The following is a 21083-nucleotide window of genomic DNA, read 5'->3' as shown; positions in this document are numbered from 1 at the left end:
ACAAAACACTTGACTATAGTGGTACGCTTATGACAAAGTCCCATGAAAGTACAAAGTTTATTATGTAATATTAATACAAAATAATAAAAAATATCTATTAAACATTTTATTTGAATACAAAGCATAAAGGTACAAAAGAAATATAAAGATACCATTGGGGCTTATTTGTAAACTGGAGAACAGTGGGAACAATGGGCCTATTACTTTTTAATGTGTGTTTAGGATTATTTTATGTAAAACAAAACATTCATACCTGCTGAAATGTGTATTACACTTGCAGCCATATTTATGTAGCAGTGATTGTGACTTTCATCATTCTGATGGTAAATCAATCACTGTCATTTAAAACACATGCACTTGCAGTAATTGTTTGCTGAAAGTCCGATTTACTGCTGTATAAATATGCTTGTTTAAAATAGGCGAAGCTAGTTGAAAGACATTTTGACAGGCTTAACCAGAACCTTCATATGTATGCTAATTACATATATGCATTACTGTCTTACCTTGTTTGACTATAGGTACAATGAGATAGTCGGTCTTCTCCAGTAAATGTATAACGCTCAACATTTAAAAGATGGTACTGACTAAATATTGTGCTAATATAATCTTTATAAAAAATATAAAAACATAAAAAATACACTCACATGTAAATGTCGGTTTGGTGATATCTTGCCTTCTTTCTGCACAGTCTTTTCTTTGAATGAACCAATTATTTTATCAGGTGACATAAGCCAGTGTTCTGGTGGTTAAAAAAAATACATTTACAATTTACTTTAATAAAACAATGTTAGAACAAAGTGTGACAAGTGTAGTAGCATGATTTCATAGTCTAGAAATGTGGAGCAACAGATAAAGGTACTTGTGAACCCAAACTGAAGGACATGTCGTTTGCTAAATTATACAGTATATTAAACTTTTTTTTTTTAAATAACATTTCTTTCAATTTTTTTTTTTTTGCATCTCTTTGCTCAGGTCCTCCGCAATCTCTGTATATCCGCTCCCTGTCTACATGCATACACTCCAGTGATGTGTATTGTATTGCCTCCCTATAGCAGGAAAAGCTTGAACAATGATTGTCATAATAGGATCACCAGGTATTGTTCTATTGACAGACTTCAAAAAATGAAAAAAAAAGATCACATCTACATGTTAAAGCTTATTTTAAGTTATTGAGTTTACATATAGTAATGTAAATGTATCAATATTGACAATGTATTTTCTTACACATAATTATTTCTTACTCCTTTTTGGTAGCTTTCTTAGACAATTAAATTAAAAGCTGTATTTTAAATTTTTACAATGATGCTATGTACATTTACCTTCCATTATAAATATTATGTACTAGTTGTATTTATTACTGATGCCTCCAACCCATTTAGAATTTGCATAAAAGTAGAATAACTTCTGTGTAATATGATGAAACCAGAAAGGCAAATATTACATTTTTAAAAATATTACTCTTTGCAGCTACATTGACAATAGCCAGCATATATCTATGATTAACCCTCACCTCACTTATGCATTTCATATCTAAGGGAGATGATGTTGCAGAATTCTATCCCAACAATCCCATATCAATGACAGATATATATATCCCAATGATCACACTGTAAAGGTCCCTTGGGAAACACTGAACATCCTATCCATTGGAAATGTTGAAGGTAGCATGAGCATAGTGAAATGTAATGATAGAGGATGTTGTATTTTTTTTATTGTTTTTATGTTTTCTTCCTTATTTTTAGAACACGTCAGTTTTTAAAGAATCTTACATATTATTTGGAATGAGGAAAGCAATGTTATGCAGTACATCAGGACAAAATATAGGTCAGCAGCACAAACAAATCCTATGAAAAGTAAGGAGTTGTTTTTTATAACACATATTATATTATGTATGAAAAACTTTAAAATGATAAAATACAAGCAAAAGTGTGAAAAAGTTTTTCTCTTCCTTATTGAAAATAGTAACAACTTAAAAAGCAGTTGGTAATAAACTTACTGCTAGCGTGACCCAAAGATTGATAAATCACACAGATTTTACAGAATACAACCATTACAGAGGGTAATATGTCAACAATACTTATTAATACTCCCAATAGAATAATATTATTATAATTAAATTGTATTTATATAGCGCCAACATATTACACAGCACTGTACATTAAATAGGGGTTGCAAATGACAGGCAAATACGGAGCTTCAACGTTTTTTTCCACAAAAAGATCTGCCAGTACTCTATGATTTTTGTTTCAGTACTCCTTCAAATGAAAATGGATGAATCAAAGAAAAAGTCAAAGGGTCCTTACAGTCATACAATAAATTTTACTCAATATATAAATAAAATCAAAGAATGTATAGACTTAGAATTACCAAAGTAAGCATGGCAGTACTCATTCAAGGTAAAATATTCAAATACAGTTAAAATGATAATGTTTATAACTTTAAAACTCAGTTTTGCCCGAACAGTTAGCCCGAACAGATAGAAGTATTTAAAAATGAGGTTAAGTTGGAATAAAATGCCATTTTTTTAGCCACAAAATGTTAAAGCTTACTTGATCTTTTTAGGCAGCTACAGGTTTATTAAACATGTAACTTGCAATGTGTTTTACACATTTTACACAGACACACACCGGATAGAAAAGCCTGGTCCCTGACAGCAGGCTGTAAAGAAAAGATCATTGTGTTATGTGATCCCTGCTGAACCCTTGTTGAACCTACTACTACACAAAGAGTGAATGTCCTTTTCTACAGCATTCTGGCAGGGTACAGGCTTAAAATTCTTGATCAGGTAAGGATGATAGAAATAAAATATTAGCAAAAAGTTTAACAATCTAGGAATATCTAAAATGTATTTTTGAAATAGTGCTGCACTTTATGTGTTTTTATTACCTAAAAAAACTGTGAATTATTTGTTATTCAACTTTCAACTGTATATTGTATGTGTGTGAGTATATATATATATATATCTCGATGCCTGATCTGTAACAAAGGATACACGGCATACTCTGGGGACAAGTATAGCTGCATTTCCATATCTTAAATGGAAGTTCTTGGAAACGCACACTGGAGAAGTCAACAAACTGAAGCAGCAAAAGAATGGTTATAAATCATAGGCATAACCTCCTGTCATGTTGCTCAGCAACTTTGTCAACCTATACTACTATAGAATATTTTTTTTTATCCTCTTGCAACTTTGCAATCTTTTCTCCACAATACCTGTCTACTAAAACTGCAAAGAAATCATTTGTTTTCTGGTAGAGTTCTCATTCATTATGACTCACATGTTTAGTACTTTTAGTTATTTAGCTTAATTTTTTTTGTTTGGGGGGGGGGGGGGGGCGTAAAATTTATACCTAAAACTAAAAACAACAACAAAAAAAAAACAATATTAAAATATTAAAATGCAATTAGTACCTAACAAAACTATCACATTTATTAACAAAACTTTCTTATTACATTGCAGAGTGCCTACATATTTTTGCTGCTTTGAATTCCTTGAAACAATGACACTCTCAGCTACTGCATTGCACAATAAAGGGAGAGTTATTCTTGCAGATAAACCTCCCCAATTTTGGTAGTCAACGCTGGATTGGTATCCATTGGGGTGCACTGTATCTGGAGGAGGTGACAAAAGGCATCCTGTTGGATCATACATCCTGACTACATAGTGGAGACCTCTGCAAAGTGATGGCATGGGGTAAATAAGAGAGAATTTTTTCACTCATAAGTAAGGTAAATATTAAAAGAGGGGAGATACTTTTTCAAAGGGAATACATTTCTAAATTAAAATGAGTGCAGATGGGTTTTAAGATCTATAAAAAAAGACCATAAGGTTTAAGGTCCAATTAAAAAATATTTTGTAACCTGTCTTAGCGTATAATAAAAAAAACAGTCTGAAGCATATACAACAAAGTTTTATGTTCAAAGGTGTATGTACACTTTAACAATGTACTTCTATTTGCTCCATTTTGCTTTGTTTATTTTACCACTGGAAACATTTTGTTATATCTGTTTGGTAAATGCTGATCTTGTCAGATGTTGTGCTCATGGGACAAGAAGTCCCCATGTCAGTGGTTGAACTAGTTATTGTTTGCCGCTCCATGAGAAGAAGTTCAGGGAAGCGTTGCTACAGGCAAACAGCCCAAGAGACCTCTCTGGCAGGTAAAATAATGAAAAAAAAAGGAAATTTAAAATCTATTTAGGTTAGGTTCACACGTTTAGCACTTGTAAGTTGATTTTTCATGAATAGATTATCCAGTGACTACATAAATTGTAACCGGGTGTTTATTTACCCTCTACTCAATGCTGGTGTTAGTATTTTCGTTTTATATGCACATAACCCTGCCATCCTCTAACTATGCCTGTATTAGGCCATTTGTGTAAATAGCCCATTTACACGTCAATGTGCAGACAAAAAATACACAGGCACCAAACTAGCAATCATTACAATACATTGGTAACAAACAAGCCCTCATTATAAAAGGACTAGTCATGACAAACCATGGAAAATAAATAAGTACTTGCTATACCAACCAATAAACAGGCTATTATTACAACTGAGACAATGAATCTTACCTAATAAAGGAGTTGAAAATCTTTACTCAGTACATGCATTATCCAATTATGTGATGCACATTTCGTGTTATTTTTTTTTTGCTCATGATTGCATAATTTAGTGAAGATTCTCGACTCCATTGGTAAATTAAGTAAGCCTAAGTAAGTAAGTGGGCAACAAATGAGTTGGGAGGAAATAAATGGGCAATCATTAAACCAAATGGAACAAAAAATGGGAAATTGCTACAATAACAGGAAGACTAACAAACAATTGTTGCAATACATGAGCAAGAAAAAGGCAGTGATAGCATCACATGGGTCAAAAATGGGTAGTCTTGGCAACTTATTGGAAAGAAATATGAAATCATTATAATATGTGGAAATAGTTGTGGCAATGCAGTATGACACACAGCCAATAGTTGTAATTGTTAATGCAACAATATGACAATACATAAGAAACAAATGGGCAATCATGCTATATATATAATAAGATAGACTTGACCATAACACAAGGGCAACAAACGGAAAGTTGGTATAATAAGTGGCTAACAAACTGGCTATTATAAACAACTTTAAATGATGTGGGGGAAAAGGCAATCAATATAATATGTGCTATAATATGGGGGCAAAAGTGTGGTCAAGGGTAAATATATGTGCAAGCAATAGTGATCTTGTAAAGAACAGTACAACAAACAACTAAAAAAAAAAATGGGCGACAATTTGGCAGTCATTGCATTATGAGAAACAAACTGGCAATTGTGACAGATTGTTAGAAAAAATGGGCTACAGTGACAATGAATAAACAACAAATTGACATTTTTTACAATACTTGGACAACAAATTGGAAGTTAATATATATGCACAACATGTAGACAGGTCTTAAAATACATAACCAAGACAATTTGACAAATCATGAGCAATGATGAAGCATGATGAATGCTCACTTATCTACCATGTTGGCTTCCATTTCAGCTGTTGTGTTATTGAAAAAGACGCCCTGTTGGAATGCGCAACATGGGTGGCATGAAATTAGCACTCATATGCAAACTGGAGGTGTATAAAAAGGGGCAACTGCCCCAAATCTCTCTCTTTTTCTCTTCCAAAGGTACAGGGTACAGAGGACGGACTCTTTGCGTAACGTATCATTTTACTTTGTCTATATATGATTATTGTTTAGCTTAACTGGAATAATTGTTGATTAATTCTGTGTTCTTTGGTAATAAACATTTTGTTACTTAAGATCTGTGTGATTAATAAGCTAATAGAGACTTAGTAGAGATACTGACATTCAAGAAAAGGAATAAGGGAAACATATATATATTTCTTACACGCCCTCTTTATACTTTAAGGTTACTCCCACCAAAAGAAACATTCTCAAAATGTGCAGCGCTGCAGAAATATATTAACACTAAAAGATAATTTATACATTTACATGAAGCTTTACATTAAACTTTAAATGCCATTACCAGAATGTTTAATGGCATCCACATTCTCTTCACAATCTCCAATCATTTCACAGTCTGTAGCAGAATATTCTTGATTTTCATGTAATATTGGTGACTGGCACCTAAGCAAAATAAAAATATAAAGAATATTTAAAATAAGTATACACAGAGGTACAGGCAAGAGAAGGGACCAATAAAACAAACAATTTTAATGCAATATGTTGTAGGGTATTCATATGCAGACAGAGGTAATATCTTTTACATAATTTATGCAACTTAGTGACTTTACTGATCGCATTTTACGGCATCATTTATATATGTATTCAGTATTATGACCGCTGGAAGACATCTAACACTGTGCCATTAGGAGGGCACACATTTAAACAATGTGAGAGGGAGAATGTCATACATTTAGGCTGATAGGATATTTTGACTTGACACATCTATATAAATGATAAAGGTTTTTCAGTGGGATATAATAGTACTACACTGCAGTTTTTGCACAAACTAAAATACTTCTGTTACTTAATGGATATATCTATTACCAGAGCTCCATGATACTCTTGTATGTTAAGTTTGTGTGTGATCTCTGAATCACGTTGTTGTTCTGTTATAAATTCAGCAAAGTTAAAAAAAAGCAGCATAAAATAAAAATAAAGAATGTTAAAAAAAAAAAAAAAAAGCAGCAGTATGTTCTTGGTGTCCTGTAACATTAAAACAAAACAAGTACACAGGGGAATGAACTAGAGATCATCCAAATAAAGGAATATAAGCCAGTCCCCAAACATGACTTGGTGACCACCTTGGGTTGCACAGTACATTGAGTTTAGGCGCACATCAAAGAGGAATTTTTCATCACATAAATACACTCCTACTGAGTAACCTAAATTAACCTACTGAGTAAAAAAATCTCACAGAATGAGTCCACTAGTTAAAGAGGGGTGGGATCTCACGACACAGAGTGCAAAAAGTTCTGAGTTTGGTAACAGAACTTTTTTCAAGATGCATTATTGGCCAAAGAGGCAACATTATGGCTGATCAGATATTATGTGGTCAGGTGGAAAGAGAGACAGAAGTGACAGTTGGCTGGTAAGCAGAGCTGGGAACTGACCACAGTAAGGTAAAAGGGAGATGGCAGAGTTGTAAACAAGGAAACGAGTGGACTAAGCTTGAGCAGAATGTGGGCCACATAGAGGATATGTAAATCCAGGATGTGAGCATGGCAAATTGTGGCTGGTTGGGGAGAACATGGGCAGAACAATAGCTAGACAGATAAGGATGGGACTGATTTTGATGTAAACTAATAAACTCTGTTAAATCAGTCACATGAATCCTTGCCAATAAACTAAATTGAATTGATTTACTAAAGGAGTGGAATATTCACTTTATTAATGCACCTATGCTCACTGTAAATAATACGGTAATCATGGAATTAAATAGGAATATATAGGAATTATAAAAGGAAAAAAATGAAATTTACAGCTCTTTCATTATAACAATTAAGTAATATAGTGTTATCATGAATGCCCATTAAAAGCCATTTTCTAAATTGACACTGATAAGATCTACCTTAATATATTATAATAATATATATATAGTGGCAATACATTCGCTAGTAACATTCACTTGAAATGTATTATTATGATAAAATGCCAGCTACCAGAGTGGAAATGTTCCTATTTGCCTATAGTGTGACTATGGGTTTTTTAGTGGCAGCCCAGTCTTAGCAAGTATACTACCATGTGAACATGTCATTATATGCTCCCATGGAAGACAAACATGCAAGAAAGTATGTATATAAACATCTGCAGGCGAGCATGTGCATATATAATTTAAACTGGTTGAATGTCAACAGCTTAGATCCAAGGACTGGTACAAGAATCCTTAGTAAATTAAAGCTTAGAGCAAGACTGCATGCTAATTAGGTGGTTAAGTCACAACAAAGACATGAAACAACAGTTTCCACTGGGAGCAGAAACAGCTGGCTTGTACTCCGGACTTTCTGAAAGAGAACAATATTCTAACATCTTATAATATTCAGGGTCATTTAAAGTTTAGAACTTCTCTTTAGAGCCAAGGCACAGTGTTTTTAAATAATTAAAGATAAAATGTACAAAGAAGTTTTTGTGTAATAGTTGCTTCTATAGTGTTATAAACTAAAGAACTAAAAATAAATACAAAAAATAAATAAAGTTAAAAAAACAGAGTATATATAACACATAAGCAAGGAAGTACACAATCACAAACCAACGTGGTAAAACATATTACCCATCAAATCCTATATGATGTCTCCACTGAACACTTGCAACAGGCCCTGGGTCACTGGAGGAAGACTGGTTACTTGGTGAACCTCTGTAATGCTGATTTGGATCAGCAACAGGACTCTGGGATATTTGTGGACTTTCCATATCTTGAATTGGTCTGTATTCATTAGAAAACAAACACAGACTTATTAGTGGCTACACTATCCGTGATAGTTACCCTTCGATATTAGGTACCCTTAGATATATGAATCTATAAATTTGTATGGCAAAGATAAAATACCTGAAGCTGTATCACAAATAATTTAGACAAAACAACAGTTTGTGTGAAAAGCAAAATATTATCTGGTCAGTAAAGGTTAGTCAACAAGCATTGATGACGCAATATAGAGAAATCAGGACATTTATCAGTCATCAGTCCTCTGGATAAGCTGGATAAGATATTTCCACTATTTAGCACAAAAATTAAGGTTTCCGATCACAAATAAATATCAGGAAATATATATGACCAATAAATGAGCAACACCACATTTAGAAATATTGCACACAAGTCCTCAATTAGATATCTGGCTTTTGTTGGTAAACTCAGTAGAATAATAATGCACTGCCAGGAATGTTCAGTACATTTTACCTGTTTTTGTATCCATGAAATCTGGAGATTTACCACAAATGTACAAACATTCTCCAGAATGTAAAAGAAAAGCTCATTACAGTAGACAGTTTTCCCTGCAGATATCTGCACATTTCAAAATGAGTAGGCAATTTAATCCACTTTATGCTCTCTCAGGCTACAATCTGTGATATAATCTACTTTTGTTCATTTTTTACTGCTTTGTGATAAATGCTGCTGTTCTACCAGAATACATGTGTAGTATATTTAATCACATCTCTTCCTCTGGAAATATGGGAAAAGCAATGGCAGTCTGGCTAACATAACTGGAAAGCCTTGGAGATCCCTGCATATGGAAATACCTGCTTTGCCCTTATATCGAGACATAATCAAACTGTATTCTTCGGGATTTTACATCTAAACTTTGCATTAGGTGATGAAGAATACCTGTTTAAAGAATGATGAGGCCTTATTGCTGTGTGTGATACTCTTACAATACAGGAGTTAAGGGGTATTTTTGATTTCTGATCTGTCAGCTGCTCACGATCTTCCCGAGTTGGATGTATGGCGCAGTTTACAATTGCATAATTTTCTCGGCTCCCTACCACTACCATCCAATTTTGTGCGTCCTCTGTCACAGGTAGAATTAGTGTGTGTGGCCACAGGCCCCGTTCGGGGAACTCTCTCTAGTGCTTATCAGCTGCTTTTGCAATGCCATGTCCCTCTCCCCTCCCCCCCCCCCCCCTATTTCTATCCCTCTCTTTTTCTATAATATGGAAATTATCAGTGATCAGTCATTTCAAATATAGCCTGTTAGTAATATGCATATTTAGATGGGAATGATGTTTATTTTGGATGATTGTATGATTCAAAAGGGGGTATTTTTGGGCACTGTGCCCTACGTGTGTAGTGTATAGGGTAAGTGGGCACAGGCTCTGTTTAAACAAGCCTCTTAACCTGAATTTATTGCAATGAATCTCTCATACTTTTATGCCACGTGTAATCTGCCCCAACTCTTTTTTTCTCAGCTTCTAGTGTGGGGCTATGGATACCTTATAATACAAAACAGAAGGTCTGTAGCTGGTTGCCCAAAACATCAAATGATTTTATTGCCATGTACCTTGGTGCCAACGCTGATTTCCATTGTTTATGTTAAATAAAATTCTCCAGTGTTTGTATGTCCATCAATGGACATTTCTAATTGCCTGACATAGAAAATTTATGGTCTCACATAGTTCATGACATAACAGGGTTCCCTGGCAGCAGAAACATTTGTTACTTGATACAAAGACTCTTGTATCAAGATTGTATAGGGCCAGCAAATCTACCTTTACGCTACTTTCCTGTTTCCTGCTACTGTTGGACCAAAATTTCAAGCAGTATTACCAGCCCTGCCCAATTCAACATCTTCTTAATAAGATGTTCTGCAGTCTCAATATATTTCCTGTTGTTAAAGTGACAACACTGTATCCCTATAAATAAAATACAATGAAAAAATGTTAAAATCTTACAACAGGAAGCCATTTCATCTTTCCATTTTAACAAATGCATCATTTAAAAATATATATGCTAATAAGAAGAGAGGACTAAAGATTTTTTTTTTCAAAGAATTAAAGAATAACCGCGTGGCCATGTTGCATTTGGGAACCGTGCCGCGATCTTCTACATCCGTGTGAACCTGTATCCGAAAAGTGCAGTCACCAGTAAGCTGCAATTTATTACATCTTCGTAGTTTGGTTTGATTCACTGGACATTTCAGTAAAATGATTTAAATAAAATAAAACTGTAAGTCTGGTTTACTTGAAAATGCATGAGTTCTCATAAATGCAGTTTTATTAAAATAACTGGGTGAAAAACATTTATTAAGTCAACACTGAATAAACATTACCTTGTACTATCTGACATCTTCCTGCCAAAGGATGTGCTTCGAGGAATACCAGCCTGTGATTGTTGTAGAAACTGCTGGCACTGCAGCCTGTCATTGCTTCCTAAAACTGGGGAGGCACAAGAATTAAGCTGACCGACTGGAGTCTGTACACGGTGCCAGGTAGTATTGCGTCTGAAGGGAGTTTTATATTCACATGGCGTGCCTTCAGTGTCAACTTTATATTCCACCACTGGCATTCGACATAGTTCTGAAAAACCCCTATATGAATAAAATATAAAAGTAAAAATTTTTAAAGCGACCTTAAAATTCATTCCTCTTATAAAATGCTTAAAAAGTGTATAGTTAGCACTGTAGCCTAATTTCTATATCACAAAAAATGTTAATTTTCTATACTCAAAATGCTCAAAGGTCTAGAAATGTCTCATCAAAGCAGTCCCTCCTATAAACAAACATCAAGTAGTACAAATTGTGAAGTTTTTGTTGGATGAGGAAACTCAATAGGCCTGAATAAGGTCCACACTGATGCTTTGGCCTAACACATGAGTGTATATTGTGCATTTTGGTGTACCTTGCATGAACTGCATTAAGCAGTAAACTCATGCAAATAGGTCACAGAACACCTAAAATGGAACATGCCACATTTTGTTACTAACATACTGCGCCAGAATGCACAGATGGCTCACATATGTTACAAGACAAGTATGCCCCAGTATGTTGTATTAGTGTGTCAGGGTGCTATAGCAGTACCTGTGCTACCATGTGTTTGTAGTACAGCAAATAAAACACGTGTTTTACATAGAATATTAACACACATTCTGATGTATCAAAAATCACAGGCATGTTGCCTTCACATCTTCCCATGCCTGGCAAAGGGCCAGTACACACTGGTTGTTGCCTTAACGCATGCATGCTCAAAAAAGCATATTCCTTGTGTTAAATTCTATCATTTTGAATGGCCTGGAACACACCTAAAATTATGCAGGACACATTTTCTTTTCCAGCACAACATGCATATTGTTCTCATCTGTTAAATGATGTGTTTTACTCTAGTTCTTTAATGTTTTTTTGAATGGGGTATGTTTATGCTGGTGCCAAGTCTATTATGCACACAAAGACACCTGCCTTTCCATAGCAATTACTGAAAAACATGTCCGTTAGCCAAGACTGCTAAGCTCAACCACATGTGGTCCTGCACATGGGAGTTTGGAGCAATAGTGTGGCCAAAGCATGTGCTTTAACTTCAAAAAATCATTTGTCACGGGGGCTTTATTTGCATGCCTGTATGGATATAACATATTTATAAATATTAATGAATTCTATGTTAAACACACATTTTCATGGTTCACAGATATATTTGCAGGAAGGAAAAACACAGACACATAAACTATCACAGTAACAATAACTATTTTATCATGAAAAAAATATGCTCTTGGTTCCCCTCTACATTATCCCCTTACATTTTTACCCCACAAAAATGTTGTAGTCCTGTTTAAAGATTCAAGTCTGGTAGAACGATTTCCTTACAGTAATGGTTCTCCCATATCCCTCTGGGCAGAACTATGAGGTATTGCTAGTATCCTCTTGGCTGGTAGTTTTCATCTTTACCTCCTTTGTGTATTAGTCAATGGGCCTGATTTATTAAAGCTCTCCAAGAATTATTTTTTTTCAGTGAAGCTGGGTGATCCAGCAAACCAGCTTCACTGATGAAGGTGTATCCTCTCCAGTCTTGGAGAACTTAAATAAATCAGGCCCATTGACTAATACACAAAGAAGGTAAAGATGAAAACTACCAGCCAAGGTCTTGATGAGTAGGTAGATGTAAGATGAGTAAATGTGAGAGGCATCTTAAAGGGTTTTCAGATTTGATCACTGTTGTTTTTTTTGTTTTTTTGACGCTGCCATATATTTGATTTATGAGTTTAGCAGCCATTGTTCCATTATCTTGCAATGTGTCATACAATAGCTTTATTTAAATGACTTATACATGATTTTATATGATTCCATGTTCTATAAACAATGTAGATTCCCTTGATGTCAACCATGTTTGTCCCAATCCCTTGTAGTACACTACTATCAACATAGTGACAGCATTAATCTTAACCAAAGCCAACATCTCATGTTTATGCCCTAAATCCAGAGATTTCCGGGCATAACTATTTAAGAGAATGATCAAGTTCTTTAGATTCTATATTTTATTAGATCAATTAAAGTTTCGATAAAATTATGGCCAATCTAAGAGGCCAAAATGGTAGGACTTTATCTTTAAAAGCATGTACTATTTTGCGCATGTTTTTACACATGACAACATTAGCAACATATAATGTTACTGATGTTATATGAAAGTATTACAGTACCTCCAACATCAAGTGACAGGAAGACTAATTAAAAAGAATCAAAGGCTTCACATAAATTGCTATTTGCCAATTTTGTTCATTCAATGGTATATTATTTGAAAGACAACTTCTTCCCATACCCACCAAATTACAATTTAGGTGCGCTATTTATTTATTTTTTTATGTTATGTTTCCTTTTTCTTTTGTATGCAATTTTATAATAAGAAAATCTCTAAAAATTGTATTCACATGTTAATTTTATCAAAAGAGATTTTGTGTGGTCTACTTAGCATATTTTTGTATTTATTTTCTCTAAAATATCTTAGCTAATTTGATTTTGGTATTGTACACAGATTACATACCTGTGCCTAAACACTGGACACTTTCTTTACAATTAGCATGTCCCTTGTTAATGTATGGCCAAAATAGCACAGCTGATTGGCTCCCTAATCTGTTTCTTGCTCTTATAGTCTGAAGTGAATTATATAATAAATTTAAAACAATTTTCCTTTGTGTTTTTTTATATCTGCTTCCAGTTTGGCTTTAGTTAAGTTCTCATTTGTATTACTTCCTTATATGTGTATATGGTTAAAAATTGCTATTGTAAATTGTAATTCAAAAGTCATGTTTTCATTTTTAATTGTAGAACAAAAAAAAAAATCACCAGAAGATGAACACAGTAACACAGTCTGGCATTGCAATTGCAGATCGGAGAATTCACACCTTCCTAATGTCACAGTTTTATTTTACCAACTAATGCTATGAATCACCATGGCACTTTATCTCTTAACAAATATTTGTTGAGAATAAGTGAGAGGGAAGATGTGACATTTTCAGTGACAGCTATGATAATGTGACTTCAATTTCTTCATGATGAAATTAACTTCCGGTGCCCTGACTACATTTTTGTAAAAATAAATAATGCTATATTTAGGATGAGCTCCTTGAACCACTAGTTTTAATGCTGCAGTTTATGATAGAATATTCTGTCATTAAACATCTAGCAAATACAACGGTTTTAACTTTTATTTAAAACACAAGATTAAAAAACCTTGCTGATATCCTTTGGCTCCATTCTTGAAGACAGCAGGCATTACCACTGCAATTGATTAGATTTTAAAATAAAACAGAGATTCAAAGCATAGAAATGGCCACTAGGCCATTTATTGGGGTGGGTGGGAGCACACTAGGCCGGACCCGCCCTAATGGCTCTATCCACCACCAGGGAACGCACCCTGAAGTGAAATGCCTCTCCTCCGTATGCATTGCATTGTATGCATAGCTTTCCCTATTTACCGCTCCGGCGGAAGTATCAACACCAGCCACGGTAAATAGGGAAGCATCTGCAAGGGGGCAGCACCGGAGCTCCGGCAGCTCCAGGGCTTCAGCGGCTCTGGCAGTTCCTAGCGTTCCCTGGCATCGGGCCGGTTCGGCCCGGGGGGGCGTTAGGCCAGAACAAACTACCGGCTAGGCCGTATCTGGCCTAAAGGCCGTAGTTTGCCGACCCCGTTCTAGAATATGCACCTGCACCTCTAACTAACATGATTAGTTGCAACCATAAAGTTTGTCCAACACAGGCAAAAAGGTTTATTTGCACATTGTAATCTTTTATAGTTTAATTTTCTGGTTTTGTTTTACTTTCTGTAATACAGTTTGTTTGTCTTCCATGATCTTGTCTTAGGTTTATAAACCCACTTTCAGCTAGAACATTGCCTCTTGAGGAACTATGCTTGGATCTTCCCCAGCCACTGCTTTTTCTTGGACTTTGCTTATTACTGACAATTTGGTATATTACTTTATTTATCTGCCAGTAATATTAGTTGTCACCAGTGGCATAAAAATTAGATCATAATCTGAAAAAACTGAAATAGCCAAATGAATGCCTGTTTTCAGTGTTTCCTGGCAAAGACCAAGTGATTCTGTCTCTTTATGTCTTGCAGCAAACATTCTAACAATTTGCACGCTTCGTTTGCATAAAGTCAAAACATGGCTTGTCATGCTGGCATATACATGACCATTTTCTACCTGCTTTTAATTTCAAAAGATACTCAAATATAAACATATTTATACTGCTGTTTGCATTATTCCACAGGGTCATTGTAGCAATTGAATTTTTGTTGGAAATAGCTGAAATTGTTAGAAATTACAGCCAACATATGGGTCAGTGGAAAAAAAGCAGTTAAAAAATGCTGTTCATGAGGTTTTCCCTTTTTACTTGGCACCATATACAGTTTAATGTGTTGATCAGACACTGAAGAAATGCTGAATGTCCAAGACCTTGACTAGCTTTTGAGTCATTTCACTTAGAAAGCAGCATAAAAGTAACAGTGACTCTTGAAGGCCTCACATGGTTGTACCAAATGAAAAGCCTTAACTTAAAAAATATATGTACATTGTGTGTGTGTGTGTGTGTATATATATATATATATATATATATATATATACACACACACACACACACACACACACACATATATAAATATATATATATGTGTGTGTGTGTAAAAAACATGGATGTTGCTTTTGCTGGGGTTCTAAAAGTTGTGCCTGGCTGTGTCTCCTATCTATCGAATGAATATAATCCTAATAATGAACTTTTTTTTGTTCAATTTTAGTCCCTAAAATATACAATTGAACATTCTTTGTAATATCAAAGGATCACAAAATACCCATTGATCCTCTCTGATCATTAAGTGGTAATTTACTGTGCCCTACGTTATACTCTTATCAGTTACATTGTTCCCAGCTTTTTCTATGAACTACAAAATAGCTCCTTGCATGTTATGGGGAAGAGAAGCGGTATAGGCATTCTATAGCCCCGTCCTAAAAGTTCACCACAATCTAAAGAAAGGAAAAAACAAACTTTAATTTGTGTTCTTGGGTTCAGGTATGCTTTAAGTACTTAAAGCATACAGTAATTTAGTTTTTCTCTAAAAAAGTAGGAGCTTTTAGCTATCTTTTTTAATTGTCCCTTCAGATGTGTTTTATTATGTGTACTTTCAAATATTTATTTGATATTTTGCTTCCAAACCTTTTTTTTTTTACTTCTTTACAAAATGACCACTGCTGTATCTCTTTCCGTGAGACTTCCTGAAACATCTGGTCTGGGAGCATGTACTCATCACAGATGTGAGACCAAGTAACAGCGAAACCAACTGTCAATCTACGAGACAGGGACTGATTAAAGTGTATAGTTCACAGAGGAGTTTGTTTGTGCGTTTGCTATTCATTGTGAAGCTCTAGTCCAAGCCAGTTTTTTTTTTTTTTTACTGCAAGCAGTGTAAAACAATCAAATGTAAAAATATGTAATGACATGAAAAACTACCTTCTTGGTGAGCCATCCTCAAAAGGTTGAATAATCACCACTTTTACTGTTGCTGAAGTACGGAGAAAGTCAATCATTTGTTCGTGAGTCAGAGTTGCCACAGCCACTTTGCATATCTCAACCAAACGGCTCCCTTGCCGTAAACCAGCTTTCCATGCAAACCCAAAGGGTTCCACATCAGCAACAATTCCTTCAAAATTTACATGAAAGCCCAGCTGGCCAAGACTGTTCCTCCTCAATATCATTTCTTTGGTTTCACAGCCTCTAGTGACTATCTAGTAACAAGACATAAATAATAAATATACAATTAATTAACCAGTGTTAAGTGAAGACTAAGAGTGTTGTTTCTTCAACGGTCAGGGTGGTTGAAACTTTTATTAAACAACATAAAATATTTATTGCTTAACTATGAACTTTGACTGAAAATCAGAATATAGTTTTAAAATAAATAGTTAAAATCATTAAATGTATTCAGCTGGTATTTGTTTTAGGTAGGAGGTTTTAGTGACCAGGTAAAGTTAATCTAAAGGAAAAAATATTTACTTCAATTTAGTAGTAAAATACCATGATACATATACTCACTTCCAGTCTTTGAACAATGGCTTGAACATTTTCAGCACAGTTGTCTGTGGAAGACAGAAGAATGCATTCCCCTCGTTCATAAAATAGTTTGATGGTCATTAATCCAGATGTCCAGCCAATTACATCCCTACAAGAGCAATTAAACACCACATTTTTGGATTCTTTCTCAACAAGGACAACATACTCATTGGATATTCCAAGAAAACATTCAATGTCAGAAGAAAGTCCAAAGTCCCGGGCGATGACATTCCAAACAATGGCACCTGTGCTGTACAAATGGGCCTCTCTTTTTGGTTTCACCTTTTCCTTCTTTTTGGCTCCAAGAGAGATAAAACTAAATTTTACAGAACTGTCAACAGTAGCTGTGGAAACAAAGTTTTCCGCCAGATCCTTCAAGTATTCCTGTCTTGTTCTTGTAGCCATTGCTCGAAATTTTTCTGACTTGTGCGCTGCATTCTCAGCATTGATCACTTTGGCAAGAAGAAAATCCCTGAAAACAGCTGACTTGGGAAACGTCACACCTTTGGGTATTGGAGGGCCAAAAGGTGGAACATCTTTTGACCTTGAGACAGCAACACTACAAATAAAGGAAAACACACATGTCAAAAAATGTATACAACATCTTAATGAACAAAATGCACAGATATCAATTAGGAGTTATTATAAAGATGTTTCGCTATACTGATTGCAACTGTATTAAAGGGAAAATAAAGGGACCTCCAGGTATCCTGAATGTCCTTTACCCTTTATTCCTGGATGTGCTCTTGATTTTTCAATAGCAGGGTCTATACCAGGGGTGTCAAACTCTGGCACGCAAGGTCATTTTGTTTGGCCCCCTGAGGATTTGGGAAAATGAATGGCATCTGGCCCGCCTGCCCGCCAATGCCTTCTGCAGCTAATGATGCCAGCCCACGGCATCACGCGCGTCCACAGAATTCTATAGACGCGGGTAATGCCGGGACTGCAGTCCCGGCATCACACGCGTCTATGGTACAGCTCTCTGTCTATGCGGCTCCGCATTGGGCAGTTCTGTAGATGCAAGTAATTCTGGGAATTGAAGTCCCAGCATCACTTGTCTTCTGTTTCTCTTCTGAGACCGGTCGCTATTCCTAGCTCACTAAAATAAATAAGGAGGGAATTATTCAGTACTAATATTTAGTCTCCTGTGAATTACCACAAACAATAATACAATCTATATCAAAATCATTTGATCTATTACATATTTACTGCACATGCAAAAAAAAACCTATTTCTTTCAACTCAAACAGGTCTGATTTATGTCTAAAATGCAGAAAAGCCTGAAATCTACTTATAGTATTAAACAAGACGTTTTTTAAAATATACTTATGAATATTCAATTGGATGTTCAGGACTTTCAATTGCAACTTTATTTGAATCCTATATGATATGCTCTTTTGTTTCCATACTGTAATTTGTATAATAAAATGGTTTTCATCAGTGAAGCTGGGTGATCCAGTAAATCTGAAATGGACCTGATCCAGGATTCAATTGCTAGCTAATGCTAGCAAATGATTTTAAGAAATCCATTCCAGGTTTGCTGAATTACTCAGCTTCACTGATGAAAGTGTATCCTCTCCAGCCCTGGAGAGCTTTCATAAATCAAGCCCTATGTGTTCTGCATCCCTAAAATGCATGTACATTAAAAAGTGCAATAAAGGTGACATTTTAAATGCATGGCTTTGCACCATAATATTTTTATTTGTTTAAGTTAAAATGTACTTATCCACTTACTAATGGTTCAATGACATGACTTTATAGTAGTGTTTAATGGAAGAATGAACTAGGTGAATAAAAGCTTTCTAAATAGAACACTTGAGTTTTTTGTCTTTTACACTCACAGTTTTATATTTAATATGTATGCCAAAGTAATAAAAAGCACACTCGTGCTGGTTCCATAAATTTATTCATATATATGTTTTACAAGGAACAATAACTAGATTTGTGTGGGTTTCTTACCTGTAACACACATTTTGTGTACATGGATTATGGACTCTTACAATAACAAACACATGCTGAAAATGGGATCTAATTGTTTTTGGAGTAAATGGCAAGGCTCCTGGTTCTTGGAAGACAATAGTAACAATATCATTGCCAATGTGCCTTTTTCTAAGCAGCTGAGGGAAAAAAAACAGAATTAGCATCACTTATATTATAATGTATCAAATATCTGCAACTTTAAAATGAACAAACAAATCTGCTAACACTTGCCCAAAACCCCTTTTGTGCAACTTCAGGAGATTTTTAGTGATTGTTAGCAGACTAGTCTCAGTTAGATTTTTTTATACTTGAAAGGAAAAAAAATTACACAAGAATATCCAAATGTTTTAGGTAATTAGTTTCAGTTCAAGGAGAAGAAGGATGAATAATTACTAATGGGTCCAATTTAATTAATATAATAAAACATTTGTGGGTGATCATTGAATATGGATGGATCATTCATGCCATTTAAAAGGTATTGTAAAGCAGCTCCTATGTGTAAAGAAGCCAAGGTTATGTGATAAAAAGAGTCAATACAGAGTCAACAAGAGTCCATACAAACCAGTAAAATGACATTTTATTTTACATTTCCCTTTCCCTATGCATAATTCATAGAAGTAACAAAAATGTAACAAAAAATTCAAGAAGTTCTCTCATGATGGAAATATAGGGGGGTCTTCTGAAAATTCTAGTTTCTGCATTCCAAATCACAGACCTGGAATAAGTATACGTATCAGACAAGTAAGAGAAACATCAAGATATTGTTCTGGGTCAGTGACTCAAAACAGTTGGGACATATGTCAGCCAAGCAACTGGTATTTTCCAAAAGAGCTGTTAGTAATGACTCTTCCCAGGAGTTCAGTGGAGCAAAGACTAACTAGAGAAAATCATCAGAATACTGGATTTGGAGTAGCGACAACAGTAATTTTTCATCTCTTAAGTGTTTCTAAAGAAATAAAATAATTATGACATTCAAAAGGTTCCTATTTTGTATTGGCTCCAATGCTATAGGTTGTCTACAAAATGTAGTTTTCTTTGTTCTAACAAGAAAAACTGTGTGATAGAAGTAACGTTTTGCTGTGTTTAGTCTGAAAGGAGATATAGAGATCCTTGAAATGCTCCAGAGACTAAAGCTCCCTGTCAAAGTAAATTTCTCTCAACTTTTGTTGCTAAAGGCTCTTAAAATCTCAAGAAGCAGCAATTAAATCTGGTAACTACTTTTTCAGCAGAAGTAACAGACAATGAATAAACTCTACAATATGATGTAGTTAAGAATTCAAAAATAGGTAAGATCTATTTCCTTCTAGTAAGTGAACCAGGCAAGTGTGTAAAATAATAATAATAAAATAATAAAATAATGCTTGGCAGAGTATAAGTTAAAAATTACCTGGAACTTAGGTTCAAGGTTGGCCTCTCTAGTGGGAAAATGTCCTACAACAGCCATCATCATGCATGTTGTCTCAGGCAGAATGATTAGGTTAAGTTAAGTTACTGGCGCCACTCAGCAGCAAGAGAATCAGAGCAGGACATGGAGCTGTACATCAGGTAAGTAAATAACTGATACCAGTTTAAGGGGTATTGTCACATTGATACCCATCAGTTGGTAGTCTCTTCTTTCATCAATGGAAGGCATCTTTCCAAATTGATACTAATAAGCATTGTTTCCTGGCACTGACAACATTGTGAAAGGTCTTATAGTGATAAGTATACATTTGGTGGCCCCTTACATTGGTTCACAGTTTATTATATTGGTTGTAAGAGGGAGAAAACAATACCCTTTTACATTGATGGTCAGTGAAGAAGTGTCTCTTTACATGGGTTACATGATCCAGATTCCTCCAGATACTTTATATGCTGTGTTGCAGGTTGCATCATATTCTGAGTTCTGCACTACATACTCCTGCCCACTACATTCTATACACTATGTTATACAATAAATACATTATTAATTACATGCTCCTGATTTCATTTGTTGGTCCATGTTAGGAGATGAAAAAAAAAAGGAAAGGGTGGGCAGTGTGGTGTTAGGTAACTTTGGAGGGTTTGTGTGGCGAAGGTGATATTTAGAGGAATAATCAGAGGTGGGTGTC

General features: G+C 34.9%; 1 protein-coding gene and 1 long non-coding RNA gene across 2 annotated transcripts in view; one reads left to right on the top strand and one right to left on the bottom strand.

Annotated features, from left to right (window-relative positions):
- The window catches only part of SIPA1L2 (signal induced proliferation associated 1 like 2), a 124605-nt gene that overhangs the window by 32365 nt on the left and 71157 nt on the right, over nt 1–21083 (bottom strand). The window contains exons 7-13 of the mRNA XM_072410258.1: nt 18973–19130; nt 16996–17572; nt 16414–16688; nt 10756–11013; nt 8265–8417; nt 6018–6118; nt 645–739 (exon numbers count right to left, since the gene is read on the bottom strand). Of these exons, the coding sequence (XP_072266359.1) occupies nt 645–739; nt 6018–6118; nt 8265–8417; nt 10756–11013; nt 16414–16688; nt 16996–17572; nt 18973–19130 (1617 nt within the window). The remainder of the gene's footprint in view (nt 1–644; nt 740–6017; nt 6119–8264; nt 8418–10755; nt 11014–16413; nt 16689–16995; nt 17573–18972; nt 19131–21083) is intronic.
- On the top strand, nt 3543–5790 carry LOC140329235 (uncharacterized). Its single transcript, XR_011920443.1, has 2 exons — nt 3543–3729; nt 5524–5790. It is a non-coding gene; the product is annotated as an uncharacterized lncRNA (long non-coding RNA).

Source organism: Pyxicephalus adspersus, chromosome 4 (genome assembly GCF_032062135.1).
Source record: "Pyxicephalus adspersus chromosome 4, UCB_Pads_2.0, whole genome shotgun sequence".
NCBI classification, from domain to species: Eukaryota; Metazoa; Chordata; class Amphibia; order Anura; family Pyxicephalidae; genus Pyxicephalus; species Pyxicephalus adspersus.
Note: the sequence above shows the minus strand (reverse complement) of the source record. Positions and strands in the feature narration are given on the sequence as shown.